The sequence below is a fragment of the Hyperoodon ampullatus genome (genome assembly GCF_949752795.1).
Source record: "Hyperoodon ampullatus genome assembly, chromosome: 14".
Classification (NCBI taxonomy): domain Eukaryota; kingdom Metazoa; phylum Chordata; class Mammalia; order Artiodactyla; family Ziphiidae; genus Hyperoodon; species Hyperoodon ampullatus.
The window spans coordinates 2,163,025-2,176,752 of record NC_136927.1 but is presented as its reverse complement, the minus strand read 5'-3'; the positions used below and the strand labels follow the sequence as shown (position 1 = coordinate 2,176,752).

At 55.8% G+C, this 13,728-nt stretch overlaps 1 protein-coding gene across 3 annotated transcripts in view; it reads left to right on the top strand.

Moving 5' to 3' along the window:
* Nucleotides 1–1,342, top strand: part of GNA12 (G protein subunit alpha 12) — a gene marked incomplete at its 5' end in the record, with an annotated part of 108,112 nt that extends 106,770 nt beyond the window's left edge. For all 3 annotated transcript variants that reach the window (XM_079718821.1, XM_079718820.1, XM_079718819.1), the window contains one exon: nt 541–1,342. In XM_079718821.1, coding sequence (XP_079574947.1) covers nt 541–1,110 — 570 coding nt within the window. In that variant the 3' untranslated portion in view covers nt 1,111–1,342. The remainder of the gene's footprint in view (nt 1–540) is intronic.
* Nucleotides 1,343–13,728: the final 12,386 nt, after the last annotated feature.

Below are 13,728 nucleotides of genomic sequence, written 5' to 3'. Positions count from 1 at the left end.
AGTGCTGGTGTGCAGTAATCACTGGAGGATTGTTAATAGTGCAGGATCAAAGCGGTGTGAGTGACCACAGTTGCCCGTGTGTTGCTAAAGGCTTTAAGAGTTCTCCAAGAATAACATATTAAATATATTGCAGGGTGAATTTAAATAGCGTTGCAAAACCTAAGTTAAATCAGTTCATAGTAAGGGTTTGGAATGCGTGTGCCCTAGAAGTTAGAAAAATAGAAAGGTAGCTGTGGTGCAGGAAAAAAAAGATGGAAGTCTCCTGTGCAGAAGAAGGTCGATGAGATTTCAGACTGGGGCTTAACAGTGAAGCTTCTGATCATCCTTCCTCATCCTGATGAGCCTTTGTTCATTTTGAAATGAGCCGTTCCTTCACGTTTTGCTTCGTGGTGAATTTGTATGTTTGTAACAGAAAGCTGCTTCTGGGGTTTGGTCCAGCTTCTCTCAGAAGCCACTGTAACTCTCCTTCCACCCCACCTTTTTGTTCTTATTTTCTCATGTTCTTCCTCTCCTAAATTTCTCCCGTATCACATTTTACAGAATTACTTTCCTAGCAAGCAGGACATCCTGCTGGCGAGGAAGGCCACCAAGGGCATCGTGGAGCATGACTTTGTCATCAAAAAAATCCCTTTCAAGATGGTGGATGTGGGCGGCCAGCGGTCTCAGCGCCAGAAGTGGTTCCAGTGCTTTGATGGGATCACGTCGATCCTGTTCATGGTCTCGTCCAGCGAGTACGACCAGGTCCTCATGGAAGACAGGCGCACCAACCGCCTGGTGGAGTCCATGAACATCTTTGAGACCATCGTTAACAACAAGCTGTTCTTCAACGTCTCCATCATCCTGTTCCTCAACAAGATGGACCTCCTGGTGGAGAAAGTAAAGACTGTCAGCATCAAGAAGCACTTCCCAGACTTCAAGGGTGACCCCCACAGGCTGGAGGACGTCCAGCGCTACCTGGTCCAGTGTTTCGACCGGAAGAGACGGAATCGCAGTAAGCCCCTCTTCCACCACTTCACCACCGCCATAGACACCGAGAACATCCGCTTCGTCTTTCACGCTGTGAAGGATACCATCCTGCAAGAGAACCTGAAGGATATTATGTTGCAGTGAAAGAGGAGGCCCCTCGCTCTTGCAGTCCTTCAGCAGCCTCGCCGGCCACAGGCCAGATCTCCCCGGTGTCCCGGAGCGGGTTTCCCGAATCCGTGCCCTCAACACCTGGCTCAGGGATGCTGTGAGGCCCGCCACGCTCTAGGCCAAAGGACGTGACACTTTGATGTTAGCTACTGAATCCTGGGGACTAGTGAAACTACTGAAAATCCAAGCGATCACTTTGGTATTAACGTGTAATGCCTAATAACACAGCTTTCTTTCTTTTTACAGAAACTATTCCTTCTCTGACACAATGTAATCGAGGACTGCGTGTGTGTGCGCGCGCACTCTGTCTTTAATGACAGAAACACGAAAACCGACATCTTTGCAGATGGCTTTTCTCTCTAACTCGAGAGTGCTTGGTGAGGAGTGTTGCCGGGGCGGGGGGGGAGGGGGGGTGGCTTGTAGGAGGTGAAGCGTGGGCTGTCGCCACCACCTCCCCAAGGGAGCGCGCTGCCTTTTAAGTCTCTTGTGCCGATGTCCCGAGAGGCCCTGGCCCGGCCGTCAGATGAGAGGGTGGCAGTGAGAGCTGGCGGTGTGGACTTAAGGCCCCACAGCCTGCGCTCTCTTCCTGCCCTGTCCGATCAGCCCGCAGCACGACGGGACACGGGGCGGAAGGTGTGCGCACGGGCACTGCCGTGAACAGCCCCCTCTCCTCTGCACAGGGCAGTGCCCGCTGCCTCTGTGCCCACCCTCCCCGCCCCTCGGTAAAGACTTCAACCAGCTGGCCTTGCAGATGACTCTTCTGTCTTCTGAGTCGTCTCCGACGCTGCAGTCGGCTGCAGGGAGCCTTTCCTTCTTTGGAGGAAGTGGAGAGCTCCTTTCCTCTCAGGGGCTTCCGAGAGCTGGCGGCATTGCCAGCGGAGCCCTTGTTAATGCCCCCGGGCTCCGCGCTGCCTTCTAGTGGCAGAGAATCGAGGTTCTCATTCACGGTCTCTCGCTTCTACTAACGTACACATGTAGCAGGAAAACTGTCAGACGTGGTCTCCTCTGAGTGAAACTGCAGAGGCTGTGAATGTCGACGCGAGTTGGTCAATCTTACACTCAGTTAACTTGTCCGGTTACTCTGTCCAGGTGTCTTTCACTGTGTTTAAAAATACATTGCATTCCAAACTGGTCCCTGCTGTGTATTACTCTACTCAAGAGTGTCTGGCGTGTTGAAGACTCTGCCTAGCATTTAAAAGAGAAAAAAGCTTCCTCTGTCAGTGGCACTAGAATGTTCCTGTGGTTGAGTAACCGTCCCCGGGCCCCATCCCCAGGCCACACTGTTCCCGGTCCTGCGTCCCTGGTGAGTGGCTTGCTTGCCTTCACCCAGCAGATAAACAGGGATCTTGTGGCAGATGCTGACCCAGGAGGAAAGGGAGGAAAGAAACTGCTTCTGAGTCAGCCTTGTTATCACAGGGTTTTAATGAGGAGATGACATGAAATCCTGTCTCTCTGGGCGCTCAAGGCTTCCTGTCGATGTTTGCTGGGGTTTCGGCTCTTTTTTTTGGCTGGAGAAAAGTTGCTGTTTTTGTACTGCTTCCTGTGGCTCTTCATAAACTGAGAGGACGTGCCCTGGGATCGGGGCCGATGACCGAGGCTGAAAGGAAAAAGAACATTCTCAACGGGCTGCGTCAGGGCGGCCCAAGACCCCGCTGTTGCTGCTCAGAGGACCCTGTCCTGGGGCCCGAGCACTCCTCGCCTGCCGGGTTCCAGGTCTCACAACGTGTGTCGGGACCCACGCGCTTCCTCACCAGCCTGGAAACACTCCCTGTGGTCTGGCGGAGGGGGCGGTCGGCGTAGCCGGTGCAGGTGCCCATCCGAACGGCTTGCTGGCGAGTGGGGTCAGCACGGTTGGCAAGTGCCGTTTGTCCTTTAAACCGTCTGACGCGGCTGCTGGTTTGCTTTCGGAGGCTGAAGTGAGTTGGTGTAGACAGGGAAGCTGAGCGGACTGGGAAGCAGGGGGGACGGCCCGAGGGGGGCCCCTGCCTGGCCCAGAACTGACCCGCTCTCCCCCCTGCGGCCGAGCTCCCCTCTTCACGGTAAGCTGAGTGGACGGCTTAGTCCTGGCAGGGCGCCCGGCCCTCAATTCCATGATTGGTCGGCATCCGAGAAGAAGATCGCTCTTTGCAAGGTCAACTGAAACCATTTACAGCCTTTCTACACATAGATTATAGTCACTTTTCTCTCCAAAACCTTAGGCTTTTCTATTTTTTTTATTTTAATTTCACTGTTACCCTTGATTATTGTCTTTTTTATTGAGATAGTTGTGCCTCATCTGTTATTGCAAAAATGTAACAATAAACTTCCTCAAACGAAGATATTTTCCTCATAGTTATACTGTTTACACATAAGGACACATGTACGTTTTTTACTGAAATATTTTTTAACCCTTCAGTTTGTAGAGAAATTGTTTTAAAGATATTGCATTGTAGCTTTGTAATTTATATAGAGAGTTCTCTAGACTCCTCATTCTTGTAATTTTTTTACTTCTTTGATAAAAATGAGTCAGGTTATTTCAACTCCAAGATCAGGAAATAATCTTGAAACAAGATTATTAGTCGTGACTGACTAACTTGGGCATCCTGGGCACAGACACTAACTTGGCATCGTGAGTAACGGCACCGTTAGGAGGAGAGCGGTCGGGTGAGTTGCTCACTGCTTACGCTTGGCACAGCATCTTAGCATTGGCAGCAGGGGCTGGTTTGATGATCGGACCACCTTCAGTCTCTGGATGTTTATTAAGATATATCCTTAGTTTTCCTTTGCTTAATGGAAAATATCAACTCAGCATGCGAAGTCAACATTAATTTTACAGTCCCCAAAATTCGGAGCAGTTGGATAACTCTCCCAATGTTCCTTGAAGGTTCATTACTTGTCGATCGCAGTTTTTATTTCCACGGGGGACACAGGAGCGCTGTCACTGAGTGGATGCCTCTAGAACACGACTTCAGGACAAGGAACAGTGGCAAATACATGTAAAGACACGTGTGTGTGTGAAGGAGGGATCCTGCTGCCCTGAGGCCTGGGGGCCCGAGGAGAGGACCTGGTGATGGACGTGGACGTGGTCAGAGACCGGAGGCTGGGGGAAGCCCAAGGGAAGGCAAGGGTGGGATCTCTTTCTCCGCAACCCTGTGGGGTGACCGTCCCCATCACAAAACGAAGAAACCACTGATGCAAAGTGCGAACGATTCCCAGCCGACAGAGCTCGTGGCGCTCAGGATTCTCTTGTAGAAAAGGCACGTATGTATTGTCTAGTGGCCATCGCCTGGGTAGGCGTTGTGTGCGTCCACGTGTGGGGAAGGCAGAACTGCTCCCCCTGCCCCCAGAGAAACTTGTACTCGTCATTATCCACGTGGCTGAGGGCTAAGCTCTTCGAGTTCCAGTTTCCCCATTTGTAAAAGTTGGATCAGATCATGATGCTCAGCTCTGGCGCCGCAGTCAGATCACCTGAGGGGCTTTGCAAAGCCCTGGGCTGAGCCACCCAGAACCCGTGCCGTACAGGCATCACGTGGACGCACTCCTGCTTTCCCGGTGGTTGCTGTGCAGCCGGGGTCATGAGCCATGAAGCAGAGGACCATGGAGGACTCCCTCCAGGCCGCTGGAGTTGTGGTCCACAACGTACTGGCCCCCGAATCCTCCCCTTGCTGTGACCTACAACCTGCCTCAGGAAGAAAGTGATGCTGGGTTTTCTGTTGTGGTTTAAGTGAAGAGCAGAAGTTCCCACTAAGCCTTCAACAGCGTGTCGGGTGGTCCTTTCAGGCCTTCTCACGCCACCTTCTCCGTAAGGTACATCAGATACGCTCAGCAACCTCATTCTTCAGTGATGCCCGGAAATTTAGAGAGCTCTGAAGAAAAAGACAAGCCCTTTTAAAGTCTGCCTGGCAGCGCTAGGGAGAGGTGGGCCTTGCGTGTGGGATTCCTGCGTTTCACGGACTTGGCGTTCGGGGCGGGCGCAGGCCCTGGTACCAAGGTTGGTGCCGGGCCTGCAGCTGGGGGCGTGGCTGAGAGCTCAGCCCCCCTGAGCAAGGGCTGCTTTTACTGACTGCGTTCGTGAGGCACCTGCTGGGTCCTGAAGAGGGTGGTGGCGGGTCCCCAGAGGAAGGAGCTGCTTGGTTAAGGCGGCTCAGAGGCTGGCACTCGCTGTGTTGACGGCCCTTATTGGCAGGTGGCACACGGTTCGCACTGAGTTCAGGGAAGGGGAAGGCTCGCTGTGGGTGGAGGGGAGCCCCTGGGGCGTGGAAGGGCCACTCCGCTTCCTCGGTCCCACTCTTGGTGCCTGGTTCCTACCTTCTGCTGGAGGAGGACTTCAGGGCACGCGAGGCCCGGCTGCTCCTGTGGGCCCTCACTCTCCTGCCAGGTCCCGCCCTCCAGAGCCCGCTAGAACTTAGAGGCTGGGTGTTCGCTGGTGCTCAGGATGGTACTGAAATAGGTGGTTTTGGTTTCCATACCATGTTGGCATCTCTTCAGGTGAAAACCTACTTCAAAGCACAGCAGGTTGCTACCTGCGCGAAGCACCCCCAGTGCCCGCCTCTCGCTGGATGACATGGGGTGCTTCACACCCAGAGTGGCTTCTCTGCGTGGACCGCACACCTGCAGGGGTTCTGCTGACCCTGACGGTGGTCGTGAGCCCCTAGGAGAGTGGAGCGCTGCTCAGCGTGGGGCCTGCTACGCGAGGCTCCCGCCCCAGGTCCCTGCAGGAAGGAGCGGGATGTTGCCAGCCCGAGTGAGTTCTCAGACATCCTGGCAGGATGGATGTTCCCGGGAATTGGCATCTGAGTACAGCAAGAGGTAGGAAATGGGGTGGGACTCAGAAATAGACCATGAGATTCCTGCCCCAAAACACAGAACTCGTCGGGCAGCAGGGCCCTCCCCGGCGGCCTGTGATTAGGGTGTGGGGTAGCTGAGGACAGGCGGGAACTGCTCTTGTATCCCACCCGGCCTGTGGCGCCTCCCTCCTCCTCAGATCCAGCGAGGACCTTGGCCCCTCACTGTGAGGTTCTTATTACAGCGACCCGAAGACTCTGTTGCTGTAAACGTGGCCCCGTGGCTCGCTTCACAGAGAAGCGCACACCTGGCTCCCCCTGGAAACTGGGTTCTCCGCTTCTGAGCTGGTTGTGAAGGTAGTGTTTTTATTCCGGTGGCTTTCTTGTGTGTGTGTGTGTGTGTAACACAAACCACAGTGAAACACTAGAGCAGCTACTAAGGGTTCCTGGACCAGCCCGAGTTTCCTCCCGGGCGGGCGGGCAGCCGGCACTCTGGTTGCACGGCCGGCAGAGTGTAGACGGGGCTGACTGATTGCGCGGCCGGTGGAGTGTAGACGGGGCTGACTGACTGCGCAGCCAGCAGAGTGTAGATGGGGCTGACTGACTGCGCGGCCGGCAGAGTGTAGACAGGGCTGAGCCGCGCGGGCTCACGGTCATCCTGATCTGTCTGTTCCAGGCTTGTCACTCGGGCGCCTTTTTATTAACGCATTTTATTTTGTGCTTTCAAAAGCCGATTAATTCCCCCAAATGAACATAACCGCAGCTATTCACAGTCAAGGTGGAGGTTTCCCGTGGGACTGCATTTCCCGGCAGGTTGCAGAGCCAGACCGCTCTGGTGGCCCAGGCGGTGTGGACACTGGGGAGGGGTGGACCGCGCATCCCGCCTGGTGAGGCTGACCCGGAGTCCGGCCGAGGGAAGTCCAGTGTAGGGGCAGCTGAGAGTATGACCCTTGTGAGTCGGGGGAAACAGGCCCTCCGCTGTGGGTTCTGGTGCTTCCCGGTGCTGGTCCAGGGGCTCAGCTCTTCAGCCGACTTCAGAATTTCTCCCATCGGGAAGGAACTGAGAATGGGGTTCCGGGAGGCCCCACCCTGAGTGGCAATGGGCCGGGTGTGCCGCCGTGGCAGGCTGGGCGCTTTACGGCATCTCACGGGGCATCTCACGGGGCCACCACGTGCCTTGCAGCTGAACCCTCTGCTCTGGGGCCCCAGCCCCTCCACTCAGTGCCCGGCCCCCGGGGAAGCCCCCCACAGCCTCGGGGGACACAGGAGGTCTCCTCACCACCGTCTGTCCGGCTGCCCTCAAAAGAGGTCCGTGCCCACGCTGGGCAGAGAGCACTGTCACCTAGGAGACTCTGGAACTCAGGTCACAAACGTGGAACCAGTCTTGATCTGACAGTCGGGCTAACAAAGCCGGGTCTCCGTGGCTTCCCTCTTCACCCAAGCTTTCTGGACGAGCCCGGGCACCTTTTCCAGGTTCACCGGCAAACAGGTGGCCAGAGCTCTCACTGCGGAGTCTGTGGAAGCTGGGGCCGAGGCCTGTTCCAGGAGGGCTCACGGGCACCCTGTGAAACTTTCTCCCCATCATCTTAACTGTTAGATTCTCTAACAAGCCTGTTTATCGAGAAATGTAAAAGAGGTCTCTATTGAGCCTGCCCATCTCCAGCATCTTAAAGCATTACCGTTTGACCTGCTGTGCAAATGGCAAAACATTCCAAGTGTCTTTTCCTTCGCTCCATTCGAAGCAGCTAAAGTTGGCAGGCATGTTATTCTCTGTTGACACGAGCGCAGCCAGGAAGTTCAGGGTTGTGTGCTTGGCCCCCTCCTCTCTGCCACATCCTCAGCTCACCTCCTCGGTGCTGTGCTGTGGCCCCTGGAGTGCGTGGGGGGCCCCGTGGCGGGGCAGGGCCATGGGGACCATCAGCTGCGGCAGCGGCTGCAGAAACGGAGCTCTGAGCTCTTCCGGGGTCTCTCCACTCAGAAAGGAAATTCAAGGGCAACAGCTGAGTGCTGGGTCACGGGCACCGCCCCTGGGGTGTCGTTGCAGCTCCAGCAGTGGGGGACAGGCCTCGGTTTACGGATGCTGTGTTCCAGGTTCAGAGATACATGATGCAGTGTAAAAAGTGTATTGTATAGCTACGGGGGTTAGTTTAACATGTTTTGTATATACGACTTTTATAAATCTATTAAAATTTGCCGTAAATTACATTCTTCTGGTGTGTTGCGTCCCTGGCGCCCCGCGGCAGCCATGAGTGAGGCCCCGTGAACGGGGAGCACGTTACTGGGTCCCTGACTGCGTGTTCATTGTTGTGTCTGCCGGCTTCCTGGGTGAAGCTCCACCCCTGGGGCGGGTGGCCAGGGCTCCAGTGGGCGCCAGGCAGGAGAGGGGTGGGTGGGTGGTTAGAGCCTGGGGTCTGGGCCTCGGGCCCTGCCCCCTCATCCCGACCCCTCCCTGGCAGGGATCCCACGTACCCTCCAGTGTTTACTCAACCATAGGGTCAGGCACATCTCAACGACATCACAAGTACAGACCGCAGTCTGGATGAAATGCAAGAACACAGCCAAGTGACAAGGTCGAACCTCCAGGGTCACCACAGAAAAAATGTTGTAGGTAATATTAGTATAAGTAGAAATAATGACACTCCCCCCCAAAAAAGAAAAAGTAGCCTTTTTGTTATGTCACATCAAAAACATCAACCTTCACCCTGAGAAACATGGATACAGGGAACAAGCATTTATGAAGTGAGCCAGTGCAGTGGATAAGGTTTTTTTTAAACTTGGGGCGGAGTGACCAGAACAGAAGAGGTGTCTAGTGGATGTGTGTTGGGTGGACGTGTCGTGGATAAATAAAAAGACTCGCCTAGTCTGTCCACGTCAACAAGGATCCGAGTCTCTGAGAGGAGGCCCTTCCAAGGAGGAGAGCAGACCATTCCATTTCTAGAAGGTGCACACACAGTGAAAGCGCTGGCGACACTGCAAGTAGATTCTAAGGGGCACTGTGCATTCCAAGCAAGAAGGAACTACTTATTACATTCAAGTGATGAATTCTCTTGTTTTCAGTTAGACTTCTAGAATTTCATCCTCTTCCCTCAGGATTCAGGTTCTGTAGCATTAATTTGGAGAATGAAAATGTAATATGTAAGCATTAAAAAGTTGAATTACACAGAATTTATTCTGTACGTCGAAGTCATCCATAATCCCAGTATTAAGATGCCTACGTATATGTGTGTTTCCACTTGGCTTCTGGACCTTTAAACATAAGAACGAGGTCGATTGAGTCGTTTAATTAACTTGTGATTGAAGCTCACATAATCCAACGAAGCTGTTGCCACTGAGAAAGGCCTGTTTTGGGGGCCAACAGTGGGGGGTGCCGAGGGGCCACGGTCCTGTGGACCTTCCTTCACCTTTTTCAGGTCTCGCTCCTGCTTGGAGCGTATGACAAGCCGGGGTCGAGCCAACGGGAGCCCCACTTCTACCGGCTGCTTCAGGGAGAAGCAGGAGAGGGACGGGGAGTTCCGAGGACGGAGGAAGAAAGAGGAGTGTCGACCTCTACTCCCAGAGGCTCCCGCAGCCTTGGTCCCGTCCGCCTGAGGTGAGGCGGCAGCCCAGACGCCGCTGTCCCCGCTGTCCACCAAAGGGGACTCTCCCCAAACGGACGTTCAGAGGAACAGCCCTGGTCTTTCCCCAGGGGCGAGGGTGGACGATGACTCGGTGCCAGTTCAGGTAGATGGGGAGCCCCTCCCTGCACTGTTTGCTGCTGGCACAGGTGGACGTGCTCCCCTGTGCCCCTGCCTTTGACACGAGGTGCTGCTCTTGGAAGAGCTGCTGTCTGTACCCTTGGGCCCCCATGGGGCTCTCTCCTCTCCTTCCAGGAACGCCTTTGCCACCAGCTCCGTCCCCCCATTGAACCAGGAGGGCGGCAAGGCTTCCCCAGGGGCGTTCCCCACTGACAGTCCGAGCTGGGCAGGAGGACAGAGGCAGACGCAGCCCCCGCTCCCCGCCGCCCCCCAGCTTTGGCCGCAACCACCGTCCAGTGTAGACAATCGGCCCCGCCCCCCTTTTGAAATCCCCTCTTGCTTTGGGCAGGCACTGCGAGAAACAGTGAAAATAAATCACCTTTTGTGGCTCAAAGGCTGAAGGAGGGAAAGAGGAGGAGCCGGTTGGCCTTGGCGGGTCAGCGCCGCCCCGGGAGCCTCCCGCCTCCTGCCTCGTCCCCGTGGCAGGTGAGTGCAGACTGCAGGCACCGCGCCGGCCTGGGAGCGGGTTTCCTGACTGGTTCCCCGCTGATCACGGGCCAGTGAGAGGCCGTCAAACAGACATCCCTGTGGTGACCGCGGGATACCATAAGGACCACATGGTAAATGTCTCAAGACAATCCAGGGACGCTAGGGAAGCCACGCGGGCCTGGCCGTAGGGCGTTTCAGCTGCGCCGTGGCCAGGGAGGTCGGGAGGGCTCAGAGCAGGGAGGATGCTGACGGAAGCGCCGGGGCAAGGCATGTGCAGTGGCCTCGCGGGGGACCTGGTTTCGCTTCCGGCTAGTGTGCAGAGAGCCGGGGTCGTGCGCTAGGTGGGATGCCCCACGGGTCCCCTCCGGCAGCCCAGGAGTCGACTCTTTGACCAGCGCGTCCTCGGCCGCCCTGGCTCGCCGCTGGGGTGGGAGCATTGGACTGAACACATAGTGGCCCCAGGACGCCTCTTGGAAATTGTTTTCTAAAATAAACCCCTGACATAGCTCGTTTTTCTCTCTTTACCCAAGAAGCAGAGTTCAAAAATAAGCCTCGGTTATTCTGGGCTCTCCCAGATGGAGGCGCTGGAAGAGGCCAGGCTCTTCGCATGGGTTTCAGTAGCTCCCAAGGCTGTGGTTCTTGTCGGCCATGCGGTAGGCATTTCCCAGATTATTCTCAGCACTTAGCTTCCACAGCCTGTCGTTCTAGGGGCCGTAAATCTGCTGCTTCCTGGGGTTTCCTTGGAACCGGGCTCCTCTGTGGACAGTCCCTACAGCCACCAGGACAGATCTGGCTCCACTAGAGACTCCAGCGCTGGGGCAGGCAGGGGTCGAGGGCCGGCCAGGCCTCGGGTCCCCGGCGCCAGCCGCCCTCTTCAGCCTGGCCGCAGCGGGCGAAGGCGGCCTGGAAGAGGCCTCTGTCCACTCCCAGGGCGCGTGGGCTCCAGCTCAGGTCGGGAGCCGCCCGGCAAAGCCCTGATCCTCCCGGTTTTCACCAGGGTAAAAATATTCCTGCTGGGGACTCGCCCTCTTTATACAAACAAATCAAAGCCCCAGCGACTCCGGGCTTTGTTTACCTTGGCATCTTCGCCCGAAAGAGCCGGCCACCCACCCACCCAGGCCGTTCCTCGGCCCTCTGGGGAGTCTCTGGCCCAGAAGAGCTGCAGCCACTAGGCAGCTTCCTGGCCACCTTAGAAGCCAGGGCAGAGCCAGCAGGGCTGCGGCCCAAGTAGGGAGCCCGGGGTGCAGGCCTCCCAAGCCTTGTGCTTTCCTCCTGACTCTCTGCCTGCTCAGACTTCCCCGGTGTGCTTTCCTAAGACCCGGAACATGCAGGGCCAAGTCAGAGCAAACCCGCTCGGAATCTCAGGCCCTGCTTTGCAGCCTCAGGCAGATGAGCAAACCTCTCAGCTCCCTTAACCATAAAATGGGATCAAGGTATGTACCTTGCAGGGATGTAACAAATTCCCTGGTACTTAGAAGGACAGGTTCAAAGGGGGGCTTTATTTGCAAGGACGAGCTCCCGGTCTTTCCCCAGACGGATGAAGGTCTAGCCGCCTGGCCCTGCCTGGCAGGTCTAGAGAGTAGCTCCTGTGCGTGTGCGTGTGCGTGTGCGTGTGTGTGTGTGTGTGTCCCTGGAATGCTACAGCCGCTCCTTTGAACTTGGTGGGATCTAAATTTGGACTCTTCGCTTTAATATTAGCTGCTTGGCTAAGCTATTGTGTGTTTATTTTTTTAAGCCCTTTCAGAGATTGCTTTCCTCCCAGAAAGGTCTGAATCAGATGTCCCATGGGACAGTATTAACAGGCCCACATCCCTCCCCTGACCCACGCTCTGGAAACAGGGGGGCCAGCGGAGGGGCTCACGGGCTAATCCCACTTTCCTGCCCCGCAGGTGGGGAGGAAGGAGTTGAGAACGATCCTCCTCTCCCTCCTCTGAGGATGAGTTTGGACTTTGAGAGGCAGGAAGAGGGTCTGCCACCTCCTGACCGGGGCCCTGCTTCCCATCCCCCCAACCAGGACGCAGTTTCCACATGTGTTGAGGCTACTTCTGAAGGCACGCGTGGATGTCCCAGTCCCATCTCACACAGGAACGGTGGCCACGACCCCAAAGTATTTTTAGCTCCATTCAAGCCCCTCCACCCAGTCCCACCAGAGAGTGAGGGGCTCCGAGCGGGTCTGTGGGAAAGCTCGGAGACCTCTCGTCCTGACTTGCAGGGGGGCCTTTGACAGATGAGGAGATGAGAAAGCATGAGATGAGATGACACTGACTCGGTGCTTTTGCGTAAGTAAAAACCAGGCCCTTGTTTCTCGGAAACCGTTATCTGAAGCTATTTCAGCTCAGCCCCGTTAAGGTGCCCAGCTGTACCACGTCTGAGCCTGAAATTGGTGAGCCGTGACTTTGCTATGGGAGATGGCGTTCGTGAGCCCCTCCTCTGCCAAAAGCCACTCCCTGGGGACTGTCCCCAACTGCTCTCCACCCCCAGCAGGGGCAGAACCTGGCTGATATTTGAGCAGAGGAAGGACGCTATCATCTCTGCTCCTAAACGTTTCACTTTCAAAACTTCCCTCCCAGCAGCTGTCTTTAAAGAGTGTCCTCCATCTGCAACTGATGAAGGCCGTGGAGGAAGTGGCTTGTCCCTCCCCACTTCAGAATGCTTTTCTGGGACACTCGTCACAGTTTGGAGCCAAAGGCCACAGTTGCAGACAGACAGCACCAAGAATCTCGTGACGACCCCCTTGAGCGCCCTCCCTCAGTCTGAGCCAGGCTCTTCTCTCTTCGTCACCTGTGTGTGTGCCTACATCATTCCAGTCGTTAATCTTTTGCAGAAGAAAAACAGGTACGATTTTGTCGCAGGTATGATGGCCAATCTGAGCAGCAAACGCTAACTGGGGCAGGTTTTTCATAAATGTTTTCTCACCTCCCAGGCTCTTCCAGAACCTCACCACACCCCTGTGAAGAGGTGGGATCTACATCCCCTCCCTGTGTGTGAGCCTGGGTGAGCCTTTCAGGCGGCCTTAACAGAGTATGGCTGAGTCCTGAGAGGCTACACGTCTTCCACGTGACTCCAGGAAATCCCTCCTTTGGTAGCCAGCCGCCCTACTACACGGAAGCCCAAGCCACCCGGACAGAACCAAGGCCCTGGCCCTCGGCCATCACACGGCAGCCCCGTGAGCGAGCCGTCCTAGAGCAGGGGCTCTCCAGCCCAGCCCCAGGGGCAGACCTGCCCCACCAAGCTCCGTCCACACTGCAGCTTTCTGAGCGGCATAGGTTGCTGGGGTTTGAAGCCACTAAGGGGTGAGCGGTTTGTTCACAGTGACAGACTCCGAGGCCTCCTTCTCCTCCTCCATCGTGCTGTCTGCGGGGTCGGCCCAGCACACGTTCTGCAGAGCCTGGCACGTCCTCTTCTCCCCCGTCAGTTACCTCTGGATCCTCGCGATGCACCTTCAACCCCATGAAAAAGACAACGCGGGTCTGAAGGGCTGCATCCTTGCTGCTTTATCTTCAGGATGGTCTCATCCCTTCACATCTTTCTGGGGCTGGAACCTACATCACAAGGAGGCTTCAGGTGTCCTTGCTCGGGGGGGCAACCCTCCTGATTCTATATTTGTA